This window comes from Lepidothrix coronata, unplaced genomic scaffold (assembly GCF_001604755.1).
Source record: "Lepidothrix coronata isolate B3197 unplaced genomic scaffold, Lepidothrix_coronata-1.0 Scaffold31, whole genome shotgun sequence".
NCBI classification, from domain to species: Eukaryota; Metazoa; Chordata; class Aves; order Passeriformes; family Pipridae; genus Lepidothrix; species Lepidothrix coronata.
Genome location: NW_016690211.1, coordinates 5,203,682 through 5,227,810, shown reverse-complemented (window position 1 = coordinate 5,227,810; position 24,129 = coordinate 5,203,682). Strand labels below are relative to the sequence as shown.

Genomic DNA, 24,129 nt, shown 5'->3' with positions numbered 1-24,129 from the left:
GCTTCAGCCCCTTCTGAATGAAGGAAAAAACAATTCTAGAGAAAGTCACCCACTGCTGACTGATGCTAGAATCAGGATTGCCTGAAGCAAAGGGGAGTTACAGAAAATCTATCTGTGAAAATTTTGCCCAGTAGGTCCTGGAGAAACCTTAGTTTAACTTGGAAATACAAGGACAAATTTTCACAGGCAGTGCAGAAAGCATATCTAAGTCTGCCAAATTTCAAATTGTCTTCCAAAGTATGAAAGAACTAAAGATTTCCAGCCAAATTGTATAGAAAATTTAAGAAGAAAAAACTCTTTTTTTTTATTTTTATCATTTCCTTCTGAGAAATAGCTGAACAATTGTCATTCCAGTTTCCCAGAAGAACTGGGGCACACTGGAGCACACAACCAGCATGGAATATGTTAGCTGAACTAGTGAAGATCTGGAAAATTAAGAAGGTACGGCAAACAGGGTCTTACAATTTACATGTAAGATACATCTGTCTCACCATGTATTTTCAGTGTAGGTAGCTGATTAACATTTTCTAAAAACATACCAATTTTATTCACAACATATTCTTCCACACTTCAACACAAACCAATACCTCAGTGGATCTTGCAGCCATCAATTCATCCTCTCCACTCTCCAACAAGTATACCAGTTATTTACTATTTATCAATGCAAAAATTGTGATGCATCAAAACCAAATTACATGATTTGAACAAAATGATGGCATTTAACATTATGCTACAGAACAAATCTGCTTTCTTCCACATTTATTTATTAAATTCTGTTAGATTTCCTTTGGTGCTTCCGAAGTTCCACAAAATATACATTCACATAACTGTAGAGTACATTTGGATCTCAGACCACACCACTGGTAGTCAGTCAGTCATAATTGGTCAACGTCATACTTGTTCCAAATAAAATGAATACTGTAGTTCTTATGTAGTTCAGTAAGCATTAATGGAGTTAAGGCTTCCTACATCATAAAAATCACTGAATATGCTGAGTTGGTAGGGACCTAACAGGATCATGCAGTCCAACTCCTGGCCCTGCACAGGACACCCCAAGAATCCCTGTGCCTGAGAATATTGTCCAAACACTTGTTGAACTCAGACAGACTTGGTGCTGTGACTACCCTGGGGAGCCTCTTCCAGCACCCTCTGGGTGAAAAACTTTTTCCTAACACCTAATCGAAACCTCCCCTGATTCAGCTCCATGCCATTCCCTTGGGTGCTCACTGGTCATGAGAGTGAAGAGATTGGTACCTGCCCCTCTGCTTCCCCCAGTGAGGATGTTGTAGACTGCAGTGAGGTCTCTCCACAGTCTCCTCCAGGCTCAACAGACAAAGTGACCTCAGCCGCCCCTCATAAGGCTTCCCCTCCGGACCCTTTGACATCTTCGTGGCCCTCCTTTGGACGCTCTCTAATAGCTTAGTATCTTTTTTTATATTGTAGTGCCCCAAACTGCACACAATATTCAAGGTGAGGCCGCACCAGTGCAGAGCAGAGTGGGACAATCCCCTCCCTCAACCAGCTGGGGATGCTTTGCCAGATGCCCCCCTGGACACAGTTGGCCCTCCTGGCTGCCAGGGCACTGCTGATTCACATTCAAATTGCCATCGACCAGGACCCTCAGGTTCCTTTCTACAGCACTTCTCTCCAGCCTCCTGTTCCCCGTCTATACACACAACCAGGGTTGCCCCATCCCAGGTGCAGAATCCAACACTTGGCCTTGTTAAACTTCATATGGCTAGTGATTGCCCATCCCTCTGATTCGTTCATGTATCTCTGTACAGCTCCTCTGCCTTTAAGGGAGCCAATAGTTCCTCTCAAGTTAGTATCATCGTCAAACTTATTTAGTATCCCTTTGAGTCCTGCATCCAAGTGCTTTATGAAGACATTGAAGAGAGCTGGGCCTATGCGTAACTCCACCGGTGACCAGCTGCCAGCTTGATGTAACTCCATTTACTATATAACCCTTTGGGCTCCACCCCTCAGCCAGTTTAACTTCAACTCTATAATAAGTGAGGAAAAGAGGAAGATGCTAATATAGCATTTTACAGATTTGAATATATTTGAATTCTGCAACAATTCAGACCCAGGATTCCAGTCAAAGTTTTCTGGTACATCAAATTTAACCAATTAGTACCCCCAGTTTTCCCCTGCCCAAAAAATTCGCAAATGAGAAAGTAAGGTGAAGACAATGACAGTTTATTAGGGAAAATTGTACCTGTCTGATAATGTTGTATGAATACGTATCACAGCTTTATTTCCTCCTGGACATGTACACGTCATTAATACTAATCTCCTAAAATACTCAACTGGACCAGATCAACTTGTGAACAGGTCCTAAACCTCCATGTAAAATCAATTTGATTGTAGTCTGATCTAATTAATGTAAAGACATTTAATAAAACAGTATCTGGCTTAAGCAAACATAAGCCATGGAACTCAGCTCAAACCTAGCTCACCATCACGGCATATGGGGAAGCAGAAGTTCTGCTGGGAAGAAGTGGTGGGAAAGGGGAAGTGGTGAGTTTTGACTGTAGAACGAGACACCATGAGGAAGGTAAAGAGCAAGTCAGCCCTGTGACTGTGGTCCTTATTTTATGGTCAACATTGTTTGCAGCACTGTTCCAATGAGCTGGAAATGGAGTCTTTCCTCACTGATTGTCCTTTCTTTTACAAATATTGGTTTTTCCCTCTTCAGTATTCTGTATTTTACTGCTTTGTGTATGTACTAGAAGCAATGCCAAATGCAACTTGCACAAAACAGCCATCTCCAAGCATTTGGGGATGAATCTTAGAACCAAAACTACATTCTTACATACATTTATTTCTCTGAAATAAAGGTGTGGGGTTAAACTACTGAAACTCACATGATCAAGTGAAAGATCTGTACATTTCTGCTGCATAGGTGAGGAATGATTTGTACTTAAATGTAACTGTTGCTCTACTTCCTCTTCCAGGCTTTCATTTGTTTAAGCCATCTTTGATTAATTCAATTTAAAACAAAAAAGTAAACATTTTGCTTTCTTGAAAGGTTTTGTTATTTTTGTTTAGGAGAAAAAAAATAGGATAAATAAAAACCCTCTTTCATACTGACCTATAAGAAGGAAACCAATACCTAAGAAATACCTATTTCAAGCGAAATAAGCCATAAAACTCTTTAAAAGATAGTGTTTACATATATAAATGCACCCTGCTTGTCAAAATATTTATACAAAAATTAAGACAATTGTTAATTCTTGAGTGTTACAAACATAAAAATGTCACCTGTTTTCCAAGTCAGTTCAGCCAAGACTTACTTCAGATCACTTATATTACTGAACATCCCTGAAAACTTTTAACTTAGTAAACTAACAAATCACAGTGGAGTTTCAACTCAGACAACTGGCAATGCAGATGCAAGTCTGAAGTTAAACTGAATCAGCAAGTGAACAATGAGCAAATAATTTGAAACTTAAAAAAAAAATATTGCAGCCACATAGCTTGCACAAATATCCCCTTGATATATGTAATTTTTATTAGGCTAGCTCTTGAAATTTTCACTCACAGTAATGCTGTATATGTGCTTAACATCCTAGAACATGTAACAAGTAGTCTCCATTTTCAGGGAAAGTGTGAATAAATTTAAATTCTCCCTTTTGAGCCAACACTTGTCATAAGACAGTACTTGCTATGCAAACTGGATGGCAGCTGATTTTTTTCCAGTTAGTGTGAGGTTTCATAATCAGTTCTGTCATAGGCATCAACCATTCATTCATTCAATCATAAAAATGTGACTTACTAGAAAAAGAAAAATAGAGTCTAAAGGCACAGAATCACATAGCTGCTCTAGTAGGAGTCTGTAAACAGAGAATTGTTTGAATTTAGGAAATCCAAATCTAGTAAAGTAAAAAGGCATCTGAAGCAGGCTTTTATCTAGCCAACTTCCTTAAAGACCCAAAGGGTTTTGAGGTCTACAAAGTATGCACTAAAATACCGTATTTCAAAAAGCAATAAGGCAAATAGTATACTCATTATTCAGAAAAGTTACAATGGTAGTGTAGGCATATACAGTATAACTTAGTTACAATTCGTGGTACTGTTTCTACTACATAGTGCTATAACTGTTTCCTTTCTACATAACTGGAGATTAAACCTGGGTTCCAGGTGAACACAAACCCATCCTTGTACCGCCATCTACCACTGGCAATAGCTCTTCAGCAGCATCTGCTCTGCTGCCTGGGTCACGGTCATGCTGAGGGAAGTCCACAACTCAGAGACTAAACACTGTCATACTTGTGAAGAGCTTCTTCTAGCTTTTGTGTCACTTTTTGAAAAAAGAGTATTTGCTGTTGCAAGAAATGCTGCATCTGTGATTTAAAGTCCCTCACACGAATTTTGTGGAAATGATTAATTTCTGCAAGGGTTGCAAAGGAAATAATGTTACAGCGTTCCTGAATGCCCTCAGCTTTTTGGAGCTCCATCTTCCCCTCTTCCACGTGCCGCTTACTCTCCTTTACTTTGGTAAGGGCTCCTGCATAAAGAACAAAACAAAACAGTTGAACAGTGAGGACTTGACTACTGAACTTTAACAAGTAATTTAATAACAACACGGATTTGTATAAGGCTTATTCTCATTGTATTTATATGTGTACATACCTATGTGTACATATACGTGTACATATGTGAATGAAAAAGGAATAAAAGCTTTTTCATGTAAGAAAAATCACAGACCAGTGCATCCTGCTTAAAAAGCAAAATACAACAGTTTTTAAGGCTCAAGCATGGAAAAGTTAGTAAAAGATGCCTATTTTACAACCTTAAAAATCACATGATGTCCTTCAGAGAATAACTGAGAGATATACCAGTAGTGGGAATAAGTGAAAGCACTAGAAAACTTGTCAGATCAATTTAAGCCTACAAAAACCCCAGAGAAATATCCTCATTAAGGCTTTATGAAATAGCAGTTTTCCCAATCTTTGTGAAATGTCAAAAGCAGATCTTAATACACAAAATCTTGACAAGACATGTTTTTGCTTTTACACTACAGATGCTCCAATTATTGAGTACTAGAATCTAGCGGTTTATTCCAAAGTCACAGATGCCCAGCTAGACCTTACATAGCATTGTAAAACTAGTAGCAAAACAGAATTAAAGAACTGACGGTCCCCCTCCTCCAAATAGCTAATTAAAGCACATACATCCTACAAAAGCAAAATATCACCCAAAACAGACACACCCAAAGCAGACTCATAAAATGACAGAATATCAAGATATGTCTTAAGACATTCATAGTCTTGGACTCAATTTCCCATAGAGCAACTTCTTTGCTTTAAATATTACGTGTGTATTTTATTCATACAACTAAAGTTAATCAGATCAGTACAGCTTTTATCTTCTCACTAAATGCTTGTTCCTTTAAATATTTGTAATTTTTTAACTCTCCTTTCAGATTAACTTCTTGCATGTGACTACAGTTCACGGACAGGGCTCCCTTCTTGCCTCAAAGAAGAGCTTTTATGTACCCCCTGCACTGACACTTGCCAGAAAGCTAATGGAGAAACCTCTCTGCCTGTAAATTCCAGAGGTAAAACCCTTCACTCTATCTGCTGAGGGAGCAGGTTTGTCTTCTTGTCAGCCTGAACCCACACATGGCAAACACGACTGAACAGTTACAATGCAGTTTGTAAGCACTGTTTGTCTTCCTGTGCCTGTCTGAAAACCATTTTAAATGTGCCTCTTGCTGGTGCCCTGACACATCCCTGCAATTCAGGTCTGGAGACTGTGCATGGATGTGTCTGTGTTCGCTGTGTACACAGCAGGCTGGGAGGCGACTGGGGAGCATGGCTGCTGCTCATTACATTTTACTCAGGTGCTCTCACATTCCCCAGCCTGCTGTGGCTCATTCCCTAACCATCTCCAACCTTCACCAGGCAGACAGGTAGAATAGAGGGTACACTCTTACAGGAAGCAAGTTAAAATATCAGATGATTTCACAGCCTTGGGTAAAAAGAGTTTGCTGCATTTGAGAAATTGAATAGGGGTTATGTCTTGCATTATAGATAAAACGTGGAATTCCTAAAATGAGAGAAGCCTGCATGACTTTTCTCTGTTCAGCTTCTAACAACAACTTGTTAACTGTAGTGGGAGTGGGGGAAGGTGGAGACTGTTTTTAATTGCAAACACTGAGAAAATACTTTCACTGTTATCAGTACTTCTCTGCTCTTAAAATCATATTTTTCTGCTTAACTTGCACTTGGGCTATGCTGTACATGGCATCTCCTGTCTGCAGTCCTGGTATGAGCCCTCCAGCGTGTGCACAAGAAACTCCCCTCTGGTATGATGTAGCTGCAGAAAGACATTTCTTTTTTAAACCGTGGCAGGGAGGTTATTAACAAGCTAAGCACAGACCACAGGCTGCATGGCTGAGGACACTTATATTCAGGTGGCAGAGGTCACACGCTGAGCCTGATGTGCTAAAGAACTGGCTGAAGGCCAAGGACAGTGTCTGTCTCTGGGGGCTGCAGGGTGGTGGCAAGGTTCCATACCTTCCTGGATCCCATTGCATGCCTATGTGGCTAAAAGCTTGGCACTGGCTTGACCACATCATCTTCAGCCTGGCCCAAAAAAACACCACTGAAAAATCTTCTCCATATGCAGTGGTGCCAGCAGTGGGACTGTGCCAAAAGATCTGCATTTTGTCCTCTCAGGAGTGAGGAATCTGTGAGGTAGGGCACGATCTGAAAAACATTTAATCCCTTCTCCTGTAAAAAGAATGCTTCTTTTAACAAAGTTAACCAGGCTTAGCAAAAAGTTTTTCTATGCTCTGCGGGCACGACAGGAATCCATGCACGGCTGCAAAACCCTGAAATTTGGGACTTACTGGAAGCCAGATGGAGCTGGTTAAATAAACATGACAACTCTTCAGCTGTGATGTGGGAAACTGCTTTAGACGTTATTTCTAGAATGACCAAACTGGAAGAAAAATACTTTTACAGCATCAGCACCTGAAAGCATAACTAAGTTCTGGTGCATGTATAATCTTCAAATTATTTTACATTAATAAAAAACATACATCACCAAACACTAAAGCCTTCCAGATTAGATATATTTTGCATTTTTTTTGCCATTAAAGAAAAGGAAGATTTATAATTAGGGAAGGAATCCAAAGGGAAAAGTTACAGTCATTAACAATGCTCTCTTAATGCATACGGATTCATACTGGTCCTGTAATGGAATTTCCTTTAAAACCTGGACAGATTACAACCAGATATCAGCAATATATGACAAAATTGATACATATATGTAAGTATAAAATTGCTTGGGTTTTATTTTGAAATGCCTTTAAATGAAGTGTTGAATTATTAGTAAAACAACTAATCTTAAAATAACTTAATAGAGAGAAAATTTTATCTTGTTTTTGGACAGTAAAAGAATCCTCTCTAAACACACAGAAAAAAAAAGCACATGTGTGCTTTATTTTAAGAAGCAAATAATCATTTGTTTTCAAATGTTATATTTAAGTTGGTCAGCATATACTGAAGTTTGCAAGACTTAGTTTAGCAAATTGTAGGAAAAAAGTGTTACTAGTTCGAATGGCTTTGCAAGCAGCTTTAGTAACAAAACACACCCAAATTTTCTCCAAACACCTTTCCATAATCTACTTTTCCTGTATTTTAATCCCTGTGAACAAAACTCTGAGCTGGAACAGAGATTCATTGATGTGGAGGGTTCAATAATCCATGCAGGTTTCTAGCGGTGAATTGGAAGAGAAGAACAGCGTGAAGGAATTGGGGACTGGAAAGCAGCTCCTTGTGTGAAAAGAAGGGCCTTGCGCAGAGATGCCTTGGTAGGGGATGGTAACCTCTAATGGCTCCCAGCCCACAACTCCCAGCCTGCTGCACTACAGGCTGTACACCATGAAACCCCCCACCTCCATCCTCACTAACTGATCCATCACACTCCACACCTAATCCAGAACCTCACAGCTCGCAGGCTGCTGAGGCGAGCAAGGCCCCCCAGTCTAAAAGTACACCTGCAGAAACTTCTCCTGCTTCTGATTTTAATTGTGTGAATACCTAGTACTGGTTTGGACAAACAGAAAAAGCCAGATGTAGGTAAAAAAAAAAAAAAGGCAGAATTATGGTAGTCCCAGAAAAGACTAACAAATTTCAGGAAAAAGAAACAGAAGGAGCCACATCCTAATGCATACTAGCTCAAGGAAGACTCCTGCTGAGTACATGCCTGGGAGAAATATCTGCCAATGCACCGTTCCCAAAGGGATGGAATACATAAAAATAAATTCTTGGGGATTTTTAAGATCCGGATGTACAGATTCTGTAAAGTCTTGCCCATGCATTTAATGCTTCTGGTCTAAGGAAAAGACCTTCTGTCAGGAGTCATGTCCAAGTGATCACGACTAACTTTCAAACAGGGAAAAGGGCCTGGATCAAAGATGCTGCAAAAAGCTGTGCTACATCTATTTCTGTTCTTAAAGGTGGGGAAAAGCGTATGTGAATGCTGTTTTTCACTACCCAAAGCCTTACAGTGATGCTCACTGAATGCAGCTAAAGGCTTAAGAGAAATTCACACGTTTCAGTGCTTGTTTTGAAGTATGAGATTAGACAACACAAGATGATATAAACATGTTTAACAAGGAAAATTTGTGCTACCAAAACTGGTGCTAGTGTATTGTGCTAGCAGTCAGGAAAACAGGGAGAATGTAGAGTTTCTGATAGAAATAAATACTTTCAAGCATAAAATACACTATACAAACAGCAACTTAAATGAGTATTGAGGAGTTATGAGAAAAAAAAGAAGTTTATTGAGTAAGCTGCTTATGCAAATATAAGGTTGCAACGAGGCAGGAGAAGTTATATACATTCAGAAAAAAAAATAAAATCCTGAACCTGAGAGAACTCAGATTTGAGTCAAAATACATTTTCACACCACCTGCAGTTTTATTACAGTAATAAACGCTTTGAGATTTGTGGTTGAGAGTCAACTAAGAGTGTGTTTGGATCCATACACTGACTCTCCCTGCACACAATAAGTAACGTGTACTCCTGTAAACCTATGCTGATGTACATGTGGCCCCAGGTGCTCCACTTGCATGACCTGAGCACCCTGCCAGCAGCCAGCCCCACACTGGTTCTTCCTGCTTGCTACGTACATGACACAAGTCCCAATTGCAGTCTGCAATGTGACCAGAAGGCAAAAGTTTTGGGGCTCAGCTCTTGCAGACTGCAGTCAACACTGCTCTTCACTGAACTCCTCAATCTCAGCAGAAGGCAGGCCTGCCCTGTGCCTGCCAGCATATGCAATCAGGAGCCAAAGAGCAGCAGCACCTGCTTCACTTGTGTGAGAGCACAGGCTTCATTTGTGTGAGAGCAAGAAGACCAAAGCCGAGACGGTTCCCTGAAAGGGCTGCACAGTTAGGGTCAGAAAACACTGTGATCTTTTAAGAAACACTCAAGATTGACTTCATCTTTCTACTATCAGTAAGCTACAAGATAACATTTACTTCGTTACTTACTAGAAAGTAGAACAACTTCCATTACCACATCATTCACTTGTTCATTGTATTAATGGTCTAATAGTATGAATGATGTGTCCTTCAAAGCACACTAATGAAGTGAGAGCTTTGAACCTGTCTAATAACTCACTTTGCTTTACTTTTATTACAAGACATTGTTCTAACCTGAACACCATCTCTAATGGGAAGGGAAAAAACATATTCATGATGCTGCTTTCATAAAAGGATGTAAAACCAGATAATGTAACTAGAAATTCTTTTTCCTTACCTAATGATAAGATCATTTAACTATGGTTCTTTGCTTAAAGATTTGAAAAAGCTACCCAGGGGTAGCTCACATGCATGGAAACACCTCTCACCCAGAAGACTGCTGCCAGAACATGTCGGTCTACAGGGTTGTCCCTCTACCCCAGATCTAGCAAAGATGTTGTTATGAGATGTCTCAAGTGACTAATCCAACAAAAAAATGCAATTGGCCTGGAGGGGAGAGAGACGGCTTGGTTTTATCAATGGCCTGGCTATGTGATCCAGCTCAGCCCAGGGCTACAATCATTAGCTTCAAGGGAAGTTGCAGAAGCATTGCATGAGGTTACATATAACGTGAAATCCTACTCCAAAAAAAGCCCTCAAACTTCCCCCTCTCAATTCACAGTGAAATAGTGTGTAACAGAACAGAGATTTTGCTACACTGACAGATTATTTTCTTAAGAATGCTCTGAGCACTGATTAACAAAAGAAGCCTACACTAAGATTCTGCAAATTCTTTACATTTTCTGGCCAAGATTTATAATGGAAAGCAGCATAATAGGAATTTGCCTGAAATTAAAACCAGAAGACTTTTCCAGTAGAGACTGAACTGTATAAAAGAAATGTCCCAGGGAAAAAGTACCATTACAGTTACTAATGTTGAAATGAGTTGCTCCTTTAAAATCTGGGTTTTTTTCCAGTTTTACACTGAAAAAAGCAAGTCATCTTCAACACCAAAGGCAAAATTCTGAAGCCACCTGCTCTTTCAGTAAGTGTCAACACAACAGTTTTCAAAAACAGTCTTTCAAATTAAAAGATGCTATTTTTCTCCTTACGGATGCAAACCCACTTTAATAACATTCAAAGTGAAATGTTAGAAATATAAAAATCAAATACATTGAACTGCAATTACTTTAGCATTACAGGGGGTTTTGTAGGTACATAAAAATGGCTATAATGCTTATGGGATCTTCAGCCTAACAATAGTTTTTTGTTGCACATTGCTCAAAAAAAGCCCCAAAAAAATAATACTATCCTGTAAATCTAGGCCTTTAAATTACAGTACTGTGCTGACATCTAGGTTAACACTGCCTGACTGCAGGATTATTAACACTAGACAGAATTATTTGTTCTTCCAGTTACCCTATAGAAAAGCTCATTGAAATCTGACAGAGACGAATTATTCAGTTCAAAATGAAGTCACTTTTAATCTACACAACTCAGAGATCACACACAAATAAAACAGCCTTGCTACAGATTTCAGAAACTTAACTAACTGTAACCTCATGTGATGGTTTTAACATATAAATTGATTTAATTAATATATAACTGATTAACAATGGTGTTAGATTGCAGTGTCAAACGTCAATTTTACAGAACTGCCAGGGTTAATGGACACGATGCATGTCTAACTAATATTTTTTAAAAATTTAAATAATGTGATTATTAAGACCTGATTAGACTCATTGAGCATACATCTGCCAGTTAGTGTACACACACATAGGAAGAACATACATAGGAAGAACATACATGGCCAATCTATTTCTTCAAACCTACAAGGACTCTAATCATACCAGTGCATGGTCAGAGACTCCAAAATGATCACATTATTGAAAAGCTATTTAAATTCCCACGCTGTCAATGTCCATTTCAGTTCCAGAGTCCCCAGAGGAATCTACAAGCTTTGGTGTGCAGCACCTCCAGTACAAATGTCTTCCCGGGCCATGCTACACCACACTGCTGTATGAGCTCACGCCATAGTTTGCCTTTGGAAGAGTTGATAAAAGGAGACGAGAGCATGATGGTAAAATAAATGAAAGAAACATTACAGAATTACCAGTTTATTACATCTACTGCCGCACATAATGCCATTAACAAAATTAAAAGAAAACCCCACAGTGTTAGGTAACCGCACACAAAAAAAACATGCAAGATGAGATGCAAGCTTTCCATTCAAATTGTGAATGCAGCGATTTAAAACTAATGCTATCTTTTGATGTATTGTACACCAATAGTGTTTTAAGCAAACAAATGACCTTATCTTAGCCAGTAAAGCATGTTTAAGCTGTGTTCATGAAGAGTTTTGACTTTACAAGTACGTTTAGTGATGTCTGAAAGGAGGCCCGCCAGGAACAATTTGATCTTAAAATCCATCTAAACTATGTATATTGCTGTTTGCTATCACAAATATAGCATTTTGCACCATAGCCTGAGAGGCAAGCACTAACTAATGCTGCTTTTGCCCAATTCTAAGGCGCTCTGTACTTTTTGGCACTCACGTGTACCATTTAAGGAGTTTTTCTTTGGCTTCAGCAGGGACAGAAAAGAATAAAACATAAACTAGGCTGGTCACCAGAAATGCAGTACATTTGCCCATTAGAAAGCTAGTCATGTTTTTCAGGAATACACTTGAAAATTTAAGTAATTGCAATTTGCAGAAGTACCAAGATGAAACCTTTCAGAAATTTTTTAGTACTTCTCACTAGTTTACATCTAAACGGGGCATCAAACAAGCTTTTAACACATTTTCCAGAATAGGAGTTGGTCTATTACAGTTCAGTTGTCACAGGTTCTGAAAACTAGTTTTTCCCAGTTAGGATGCTAATTACAGGCATTTTTTGGTAGAAAGATGCTACAGACTTAAGAGCTTTAGTAAATGCCCTGTTCAGTTCATAGTGCTGACTTCAAGACAACAACCATCAGAAATTATGCTATGCATGCATGATAGAGATTTTCAGTAGAACTGGTTAACAACAAATGAACAGAAATGTCTCCTCCTCTCTAGAATGCATGTAAGCATCATTATATTGAATGGTGACTTTCAAAGCTTTTGTAAGATTCATGGGATGTGTGTGAACAGGGGAAGACAGGTAACACTGCATATCAACATCCATACACCATTACTGAGAGGAGCAAGTATAAATGCAAGTTCTGCTGACTCTTACTTCTTTATTGGGGCACAACAAAACACCTGCTTTTGGATGTTAAGGCTAAAAGGAAAGCAAAGAATGAACACAATTTATGGTGTTTGCTTCTCCATAATTATCTGCTTAGCTCCACTACTGTCCTAAGATGAGCAAATACAACATGCATAGACAATTTAGCAAATTCATATGAAAAGAGTCAGGATCAAAATGAAATGCAGACACTGGTTCACTTTTTCTTAGTACCCTTTAATTGCTCTCTCTTAGAAATCTGAATGCTGCAGTTTCTGTGTAGGGACAAAAAGAAGTACAACTCTTTTTGCATAAAAAAAATACTCAAGGTAAATCATCATTAATGTAACCAATTAAAAATGTTATAAATACAAATGCAGAACACATGAACATTATAATAATATCATGCATATCCATATTATATAAAAAATTAGCTTCTTCAGTATACTGCCAGTTAGCCAGCATAGCTATTCACTCATATAGATTCAAAATCATAAAAATCATAAAAATAATTCAAAAATCATAAAAATTCTAAAAAAATTAGAATAGTAAATTGCATGGGACAACAAAGTAATGAAAACTCCAAATCACAGGATGAATCTGCTTTTCATATTATTAATGAATGAACTGCAGGTAGGTATGAAAAGGGTAGTTTTGTTCATTATAATTACAGAAGTACCCATGATGTGTACCTACTTAAAACAAAGGCTGAAAACATCACACTTCTTCCTGCTCTGCTAAAATAACCCAAAGCCACTGGTAAGAACTGAACAGATTGTTTAATTTTTATTTTTTTTTTTCATTTTATTTTAATCCTCACAGCCTTCATGAAAGAAGCAAACTAGACTGCACAGAAAGCATGTGCCATTTGTTTGCTCTAATCTGCTGATAAGATTCATGTTTTGGGGGCTCAGCCAAAGGTAATTTCATTTTTTTCAATTCGAATTTTCAAATCTGTGCTATTTGAACCACGCAAATTAAAATACATAAGTACCAGCTGGATATGTTTATACAGTCTGCACACATTAACTTGGCATTTCAACTGTTCAAACAAAGTCTAACAATGAACTCATGGAAAGATGCTGGAAAGGCTGAAACACGTCCTTGTTTCAAAGGTGATTTGCAAAACAGTCAGATAGCTTATTTGTGTTTGATAATGCTAACAAAGAACTGGAAGAACTATGGGAGCTTCTTTCCATTTTTAGTCTACCTATTTCTGTGTTTCCTAGTTGGATGGAATGAGCCTACCAATTCTCGTCTCCTCTGTTTCGATAGAAGCCCTTTCAGCCAGACCAGGAGCCCTCTGATCTTCAAGAGAACCATCTCACTATCTTCATATACTTCAACCTCAAAGGTATTACACAGTTTCTGAAACAAAATTACTTCCTCTTCCTACAATGTAACTTTTAATTCTTCATTGTCTACACTGCTACTCCCTAGTTGCCCACAGGGTTTTCCCAGTAGACAAGGCCTTATTGCCTGCAGTAAGCAAGTACCTGTGAGCACACAAGAGATGGGAATACACTGCCTGTGGTCAAACCTACAGGTTTGAGCTCTGACTAAAACTTCTCCAGTCTGTTGGCACAAAGAGGGTAGACTGCACAGACTTTCCAGTCTGCAGTAACACATGCAGCTTCTCCCATAGGAGGAACAGTTATACTCTTTCTTTGCTACCAGCTGGTTTTAAAAAAGAAACTACTGGTGTTTTATCAGCTATGAAATGTCTCTCTGTCACTGAATGTGTTCAAAAGGTAATAGGAAAGGAAAACATCATGACAGCATAAATCTCGCTCCCTTAGAAAGCTATAGAGATTGCAGGAAAGTGAAAAAGAAAAAAGAATCACAGTTAAAAAAGATCCATGCATCTTTTGGACAGACAGGGCATACAAGTCCTTTTTTTTCCTGTTCCTGTTTAATCTCCTTTAAGTAAGGCTATTACTCAATTTTAGTCTTGCTTACTCCTGTCCCCTGATTAAGGAAGATGCAAATTTACAGAATTTCTAAATGTGAAGATTCTTTCACATTTTAGCTATCTAAACATCTCCATTTCCTTGAGGTTACCTTCAAATACTGGCAGGCAATACTGGATGATGCAGCAGCAAGCAGACAATGCTACATCACCACTGTAACAGCTATGGGGAGGCTGACAGTGCAAAAAATACAAGCCATTCTGGAGCAGAACATCCTTTCTCACCAAAGTCCTTATACAGAGGAAGTGCATCTACCCATCTCTTTTTACTGTTGTAAGGGTCATCTGGCTAGGATTACATACCCAGCTCTTACCCAGTACCTACCTGGGCTGAACCCCATGCAAAGTATATGCATCTGAGAGACAGAGGAGGGGAAAAAAACCCCAAAGGTGAATAAAATGAAAAACAGGGATGGAAAAAATATGTCTGCATAACAAATTGAAGAGATTAGGAAGTAAGCATGAGAGAAAAGCACTGCATTTACACTGTGATATAAAATTTTAGGTGTCAATACTAACCAGTCTGATTTATTCATGAACACACATACCACTCCTTCCCCCTGAAGGGGTGTGGGCGAAGGAGAGGAAGCTGAAAATGTTACAGAGAGTTCCAGGTTTCAGTGCTGTTTGGATTTTTGTGACGCTTGAAATTTCAATGCATTTACAGCCATACAGATTTTTCACCTACAAATTTTTAAGATATTCTAAAAACACACCCAGCGCATTCTTCAAAGCCAGCGTCTAGAATTAAGTTTCCTTCAGTAAGACCACTTGCCTTATTTTACTTTTCACAGTGATCAAGAAGCAAAAAGGTCACTCAGATATTTTTAAAAATAATTCCCTTAAATCCTGGCATGCAGAGGAAATGGAATCGCTGCCTACATCTTTAGAAATATTTAGACCGCCTTCTCAGATCTGTTTTGCAAAAATCATAACCAGAAGTTTGCAAACATCAGGGAAAGAAGAAATCTGGAAGGCAGAGATAAAGCAGCACGTTAGTCAGTATTGCTTCCACTTTCAGGAAAGACAAGAGGCTAATTATAGTAATTCCTCAAACAAAACTTGAAAGAAAAATCCCAAATGCCCCCAACTTCTCTACTCTCACTAAGCAAATATGAAGACAGCCAGACAAGCATGAGCCAGAGTACTAGCATATCCTATCTGCAACTCAAAAGTGCACAAATTTTCTGAACCTGAACTTGCATGGGCCTGCAGTGAGCATTTGTGTTGAAGATTACTGAAGTAGGAAGATCTCATCAGTTGAGTGAAGCTCTAGCAATTAATATGTAGAAATTATTTCATCAAGAATGCCTAGGGAATTTCCACTAGTAGACCTTAAAAACATAAAAAAAGAAGGCATTATTACAAAGGAAGTTGGGAAGCTGCTTTTCTTCTCAAAATGAAAACAACTGAATCCAGTATTTCTTGAAAGATATACCAGCTTTGCAATAGAAAATTACAAAAATGCAGCTTAGCTTTTGAGCCTATGGAACTTAATATCCCTCTTCTGCAAATGTTTTGCCAGGGGCTAAATAAACTGAGTACAAGTATATCTGTCTGACATATTTGTATATTCCATTCCAAAAAAAACCACCAGTATGCACAGGAATATTTTCAAGTAAGCATTCTGGAAGCATTTACCTATGGGGGGTTGAGGGCTGGACTCATAAAAATATCTGGGTATTTAGAATCTTGAGACACCACTCTGCCATCAGCTACCATACAGATGCCAGTCTTCCCCTAATGACTTAGTTTTCCAAACAAAACCTATAAAACAACTAGTTGTTTGTAAGGGATGTCTGCCTTGGTACTGATATGCTCTATGCCACCTTCAGTGGGGCTCTCAAATCAATTATTTCCAGACAGAAATGTAGGGTTTCCAACTTGGCACATTCTTTGCTGTAGGACTCAATCCAATGAATCTTCAGACCTGGACTGAGGCACATACGAAACAAGGTAAGGTCTCTCACAAAGCATTGACCAGTTGATCCTCAACTGGTGTGTGGTACAGGAATGTTCAAATCCTTCCTCTGTCACTCCTGAAGCAGGAAATTTAATTCTTCCTTTCCTACAGAAAATTCCTTCAACACTGGGTACTCGAGATGAAAGAGACAAAGGAATCTTTTAAAATCTCCTACTGAAGCTATTTCCATTTCATGAAATACTAACAATATTAATAAGACAATAAACAGATTGAAAATATTTCCAGAGTCCATTGGTTCGTAAGTTTTACACAAATTACACAAATAAGATCATGTGTGATGTCCTCAGCACAGAAGACAGAAAGACCTGAATCCCAGAGCAATTAAAAGCACAACAGTTAACACATTTTCCCACTAACATGCAGACAAAGCAACAGCAAGGCTTACATGGCTTTGGTGCATAATTCTAGGGAAAAAGACAAAGCCCACATGGAGGGAAACTTTTGCCTCTGTGATTCTTTTTGCAGAAGTTGCAGAAATTTTTAACAAAACCCCAGACATGGAGACTTCTCAATCCAAACCACATTTTCAAACCACATTCAGCAGCTGTTCAACAAGCTGCAGTAGAGCAAAGCCATAACAAGACAACTCAGTTAAACATTCTATGCACAGACATAGGCATGCTTTGGGTACAGCTGCCTTTGTTTTTCAGTCCTTCTCAGGTCTATGGGAATATGACCTCGTGTAATGGTTTGAGAGCCCCAAAATCCAGTCCTCGAGTCCAAGCCCGCCTCCCACATCTCAGCCCAGTGTGGGATGGGTTTTCCAGACACCACACAAGACTCACAATGGGGGGAAGGGATTATATTACAATGACTTTTCACATAAATATTACAATACATTATATACACAATCTCAACTATCTCTACCGTGATAAAGCAGTATTTACAATGGATCACATCTCTTCTCTCTCCAAATAAAAGTCCAGGAGGGAAGAAGGAAGAGATCCTTTCCACTCTCAGAGCAGCAGTCTCTCCAGGGCAGCAGTCTATCTCTCTCTCTTCCATGCAGCAGCTGTAGCTGGATCACTTTTCATTACACACGAGGGGGATCTCCAAGCCCCTCTCGACCCTTCGACTCCAGGCGAGGGTCTTTTTCTTCTGTGGGCTGTGTTCACCAGGACAAAGGTCGCTTCACCATGTCATATCAAAGTGCAGAAGCCTTCATGATGGTCCCTATCCTCAGGGGATTCAAATTCCCTTACAGAGCTCCTGTGCTCTGATCTCAGAGCAGCTAGGGGGATCGAAGCCCTACTCCGCATTCCTTCAGCCATCCTGGTCCAGCTCCGGGAAGCCTGAGCTTCTCAGCTCCTCTCTCTGCAGTGCATGCTGCATTTTAGGACTTCTATCTAGTAGGAGTCTACCCCCTCCACTTAAGAGGGGTCTCAAAAGGGTTTTGGGGGGTCTGGTTTCAGTTCTTACCCCAAACTCTGTCTCTGCAGGGCTTAGTCCTGCTCTCTCTCTCTCTCCATTAGAGATCTCTGTGTCTTCCTTGGCTGCATGCTGTCTCTGCTGCTTCTCTCTTATCTCTTGGCTCTCTGTCACTGCCCTCCGTACGCTGCTGCTTCTGCCACTGCTCCTGCTGTTGCTTACAGTGGGAAAAAACTCCAAGCTTCTCAGTCACAGTCCTCAGTCCAGTTTAACACTGTTTCCGAGTTTCTATGACCCCAGCTGGGGACTGGGGGGCCGTGGCCCCCCAGAGGGGCTCTTGCCCCTTCAGCTCGTGGCTTTCACAACATGGCCACTCTCCAACTACAACCACAACCATGTTCTTTTCTGGTCTGGGTGATATGTTTATATTTTGCAGAAGCGCTCGTTGGCTCAACTCCAAGGGTAATCACCCCCTGGGGGGGTTTACCATTTTATAACTTCAGGGGGAAAACCGTTTTTTCCCCCACTACACCTCGGTTTTTATCTGAAGTGGACAATATATCTGCACTTTGTAGGGGAAAAAAAAGGAGCACTACTCCCAACTTCAAGGTTCATCTTTTTAAAGGGATAGTCAGGCTGCTCCTGCTTCTACATTTTATAAAGCCACTTCGATGTCATTTTCCTGCTCAGTGAGGTTGTACACTAGAAAATAAAATGCACTTTGAAGAAAGACACATCAACTGTATTTTTCAGATGATCTATTATCACCAACAGATATTTATATAGACTATAGAGACAGAATTATTTCTCAAAACTGGCAGCCATCCCAGACAATAAATTTAAAAGAAAGCTTTTATGTTGTAAGAACACATGGTTCATAATTTCATCTGAAGTTTACAGATCGAAATTGAAAAGTTGTACCTTGTTAAAAGTAACTCTTAAAAATAATAAACTGGCAATATACTGTGTGCAAAAAACAACAACTCTCAGCTTTCCTCATGTTTGCTGTTTTGTAACAGGAACAACAACAACAAAGATACAATCCAGCTCTAACCCTGTTCCTATCATGAACCGGACACTCAAGAGATCAACCATTCAAGCATACGCCATCTTCGAATGGCTGGTGTGTACCATGGGTAACATTGTCTTGGAGGCAGTGCTAGCCCAGAGGTGCTGGAGCATTAGCAGCTTCATGCCTGACAGCCAGACATTTCTCCAAGCTGCTCCAGGGCAGTGCTATGGCCCTAAATCAACTCTACATACATCATGTTCATGCACTGCTCTAGCGAAAGTGTATTTACACGAACTTTCTCCAGTTCAACAGGGTAAACCTAACCAAAAAGCACAAATCCAAACTATAAAAGAAATAGGGATGGGTCCAGCACATACCTTATTATTCCCAGTCCTCTCTTCAAAGTCTCATCTCTAAAAATACTTTTGTGAAGAATTTCATATAGCCTTAAAGCTTGAGGATGTATTATTTAAATAGTATATATACTCTGATGGTTTTTTCTACCTAATAAAAAATCTGTCCCTTTATTTTTTTCCAGAAGCTTAGAGATAATCCTACTAGTTGACAACTCACTTTAACATGCTCTGCTCCCAACACAAGGCATTTCCAAGGTGACCCTTCTCTCCAAATCAAAATATTTGAAAGCTGTTATCAGAACCCTGCAGAGCTACTCCTCAAAGGTTAGACTGCACACTTCCCTTTTCTCTTCAAAATAATACTAAGTGTGTCTAAGTTTCCACTCACAATTTTCAAGATTCGACAGCAGAATGGAAATCTGACAATTTTTACAAAAAGCTTATTTTCTTAAATGACAGCAAATTGTGCACTTCGTAGCAACTCTGTTTCCTCAGATGCTCCCAGCAATAATGCATACTTCCGCAAGTCTGTCTTTTTGATCCACCAAAAAAGCTTTTCCAACCTTTTTATTGTCAAACTCAAGGTACTGCTCCAGATAAAAAATCCCTAGAAACGTCATGTACGGGCAAAAAGACTGGTTCACATGGGTGACAATTCACTCGGGATGCAGAACACCACTTATTAATCTCCAAAATAATTTTCAACAAAGCTCATGTATTTTCTCAGGTAACAGATACCCATTTCTGCAGAGCATATGTGATGTTTTCTTGGTGTCTCTTACAGCTCAAATCCCCACACCCTCCCAAACTTCGAGTTGAAAACTATAGGTAAGGAATAAAGCAGCTAAAAGAATGAAAAATGGACTTCATCTATGTGCAATGGTCAAGAATGTAGGATTATCAATACTTGAACAGCAGCATTTCCACATATATAGTGCTACAAACTTCTGTTTATTTGAAAAAGTGTCATTAGTTGCATAGCAGATTTTTTTTTATTTTTGAGTTCTTTCTTTCTAATGGATCACAAAGTACCTTATAACCAAAAATCTGAACCTGAAAAGCGTGTTTCAGCTAGAAAGATGCTGAAAGGGTAACAGCTGAGCAACATCTGGCTATGACAATGAGGGCAAAGGTTGAACAACTCCAATTAAGAACCCTGTGGCAGACCATTATTCTTCCAAAGGCACCGAGAGAGTTTAATGCTTGGCCAAACAGAAAAACCCCAGCAGCTTTAAACATCTCATCAAACTCACACTGCAAAATGCACATACCTCCATGCACACCTCAAACACAGTGGTCAGTCAGAGGAGTGCCTGCATCATCAGATTAGTTCATATTTATTATCTACTAGATCAGAGATTCAAGATACTTAACATGCATCTGAGTAATAGATGTTTTCATACCACTTCATGATTTCCAAGGTTTGTAAGCAAGCCCTTTAATGTATCAGCAGTATTGGTAGATCTGGTTTCCTTCAGAGATACACAGTCAAATGGAGCAACCTCTGACCAGTAAAACTCCCAACTATGTCTAGACCTTTGGCACAGGACAAAAATTTTGTCACTGATGTGTTTTTTGTATTTTTAGCAATAGTTTGTTTACCTGAGTAAACAGAGAAAGACTGAACCCAAGGCCTGCAAGCCATACACAGGGCAAATTCAGCCCCTGGTCCCTCCATCTGTTGTATATCGCTGATACACAAAACTTAGAATCATTTCAGAAAATATGTAAGGGTGTTACCTTTCTGGACATGGATGATGTCTGGAAAGTTGGCCAAATGCCCCTGATAGAGCGCTAACAAATCCATCACAGGATCTAGGTCCTGACGAGGTTGATCTGCAAAGAGGTCCCCGATGGCATCATAGGCTTCTGCAGTGAAGGCTATGGCTTGGTTGAGGCCAGCTGAAAAGGCCTGCTGGTCCAGCTCAAACGCCTGACTGAGGCACTTAAAGGAGTGCCCCACCTTCTGGTATTCCTTCTTGAAACCAGTGACTTGTTTGCGAGCAAACTCATTAGCCGTGTGATTAAGTTGTAGGGCACTCTCATCCATCTTCTTGGTGAAAGCTTTGAAGCCATCCACCTGGCTTTCCACCTCCTGCAAGTCCAGGCTGGCGCCAGGGCCTGTGGGGACACTGATGGTCAGAAAAAAGTTGGCACCCACCATTTCATCTTTCTCAGCCTTGCGCTTGCCTTGCTTCCAAGCCTTCTCATCCGTGCTGGGACAGGTGAGGAAGTGCTGAAAGGCATCGCACTGAGCCAGCACGGGGTGACTGCACATGTGGTCCATCCACCAGGCCAGGCCTTTGCGGCGTTTGGAGATGAAGTCCTCCTCGAAGCGGCCAGTGGCTTGCTTCTCTGGCAGGTGGGGCACGGAGATGACAGGGAACTTCTCGGCCAGGCGCCCATAGAGCCAGTCAAAGTGCTTGTAGCGGCGGTGCACCTGCTGCCCAGTGTGGCTGGGCACCAGCTTGTAGGCGATGTAGCTCTTCATGCCCTTGAACTTGGTCTGCTTGGTGGGGTCCTCGATGGAGCACTGGAAAGGGTAGGGGTTTTCCTGCCACTCGGGACCCCGCGGACCCAGCACCACGCACAACTTGTCCCCGTCCTTCACGAAGCCCGCCGCCTCGCCCAGCACGAAGGCCTCCCCGCCAGACTTGACGAAGGTGGAGAAGCGGTTCAGGTTCCGGCTCACCGTGGCCGAGCTCTTGGCGGCGCCGCCGCCACCGGGCGGGTGCGGGTGTCCCGGGGGGTGTCCCCCGCCCCGGGAGCCCAAGGACGGCTCGGAGCGAGTGGACAGGCGGTACCGGCCCGGGGCACCGCCCGCCGCCTCGTAGTCGGGATAAGAGCTGCCCAGGGCGCCAGGCTCGTCGGCCACCGTGGAGCTGTCGTCCCAGTCGTCGTCCCAGTCGTCATCGCTGCCTTGGCTGGGCTGGTAGGAGCCGCCGTAGGGCGGGAAGGGGTACCCGGCGGGGGGCGCCGGGAAGGGCTCGGGCGGGGGCTGCTGCGCCGCCGGCTTAAAGGAGGCGGGAGGCGGCAGCGGCTCGAAGCCGCCCACGGGGACGTTCGCGTAGCGGGCGGGCGGCGGCGGCTCCGCGGCGGGGGCGCGGATCACCTGCACGTAGGAGGCCGGGAACAGCCCGCGGTCCCCGCGGCTGTTTACACCCTCCAGCCACCCCTCGATGTCCTGCTCGCTGCACAGGCTCAGCACCTCGTGCTCCCGCAGCGAGATCTCACCGGGGTTCTCCGACCTGAAGTCGTACAGCGCCCGCGCCCGTAGCGCCATCGCCGCTCCCCAGGGCGCTCCCGGCACCGCCGGCCCCTCACCACGCTGCGCCGGCGGGGCTGCGGCACCAGAGCAGCGCCGCCGCTGCCCTCGGGCTCCGCGTCCCGCCGGCGGGCTGCTCGCCTGCGCTGCGGCTCCCGCTCCCGGCACCGCTCCCGACTCCCACCCCCGGTGCCGGCGGCGGGCGCGGGGCCGGGCCGTCCCACGTCGCCAGTTGCGCTAATCCAGAGCCGAGCGGCAGGGCGGAGTAGCCGAGCGCAGAGCGGCCGCCCCGTTCGATGGGCCACGCCCCATGCCCCTTGCCGGCCGTGGGCCCGGGGGATGCGCCGGGAGGGTCCCGACACCCCTGGGAATCCCAGGATACCTGGGGCTGCTGGCTGTCCCGGGTTCCTGTCCGGTCTCCGCCGCTCCAACGCTACCGGTGCCTCCCGACCCCTCGAAGGCACGTCAGTTCTTCCCCGGGTCCGGCTGGGAAGCTCCCCGGAGACTGCGTTGGTTCTGGGGGCTGTCCTCCGGCTTGGCTGTTGCTTCCAAGGGAAAGAAATGTCAAGGTTGGTAAAGCGTGCGTTTTAGTCTTCGCGAACAATGCGGTCATGCTACCGATGTTTGTTTTCTGTGGAACAGCCTCAGTACCCCCACCCTGGTGCTTTTTTTCCCTGCGTGGTCGCTTCCGTTCAAAATTCCTGATGCACCTGGTCCTGTGTTGTCTAATCACATGGATCCCGTCCCATTAATCATCTTTTGAGCTCTCTCTGTATCCCTGGGTACACGTGTCTCTCAAGATTTCTACCTGTTAATGAGCAATTAGAAAGAAGTTCTTCAGAGGAGATGTGCAAGTTTGTGGGCCCCAGTTCTTCATGTTTTCATATCAGCATCCCAATGGATACACAGTTCTTGCTCATTTCTTTGGTGTAGTTTAGAGTGTATGTTACTTCTGAAATGTCTTTGTGTCAAATAATTTCATCTGGGGGTGATTCACTCGCTTTCTACAAGACCCACTGCTTCTTTTCCTTGCTGGTTTTAATGTCTCATACCTGGGATTTACTTTTATTCACTTTTTTCTTTGGACCTTCATTGTTTCCAAAATTATGCATATTATAGTGCTCATATTATCACAGTGCGTTTCTGTTCCTGTTGCTCGGCTGGTCTGCTCAACATTTTTTGAATTTATCATCTCACCCTAGTCTAGCATAATAGCCCCAAATTCCCATGTTGCTTAAATCTGGAAGTCTGTTTCAATTACCCAATACCAGTAGTGCGCAAAGAACCGCACAGTTCACCACACAACCAGCTGCTCAGTGGCCAGCCCAGTGGAACACATTTGTGTTGCATCACCTGTGCTGCCATCTCCAAACCCAAGCACTGAATTTGCAGCAGCAAGTTTTCAGAGAGCAGTTCTGAATATCAACATCACTGCTAAGGCAAGAAGCAACAGTCCTCTCCTGAGAGAGAGCTGGCAGCTGG

The 24,129-nt window shown here is 41.9% G+C and overlaps 1 protein-coding gene across 1 annotated transcript; it reads right to left on the bottom strand.

Moving 5' to 3' along the window:
* Window positions 1–2,828: 2,828 nt before the first annotated feature.
* On the bottom strand, window positions 2,829–22,665 carry SNX18 (sorting nexin 18). Its single transcript, XM_017811127.1, has 2 exons — window positions 21,123–22,665; window positions 2,829–4,510 (listed from the first exon to the last, which is right to left on the bottom strand). Exons 1-2 carry the CDS (start codon window positions 22,663–22,665, stop codon window positions 4,257–4,259), a joined length of 1,797 nt encoding a protein of 598 aa, XP_017666616.1. The 3' UTR covers window positions 2,829–4,256.
* Window positions 22,666–24,129: the final 1,464 nt, after the last annotated feature.

Coding starts and splice junctions, on each gene's coding strand:
- SNX18 (XM_017811127.1), bottom strand. CDS start 22,665: ATGGCGCTACGGGCGCGGGCGCTGTACGACTTCAGGTCGGAGAACCCC. Junction 4,511..21,122: donor CATCATCCATGTCCAGAAAG/GTAACACCCTTA, acceptor TTCTTTATGCAG/GAGCCCTTACCAAAGTAAAG.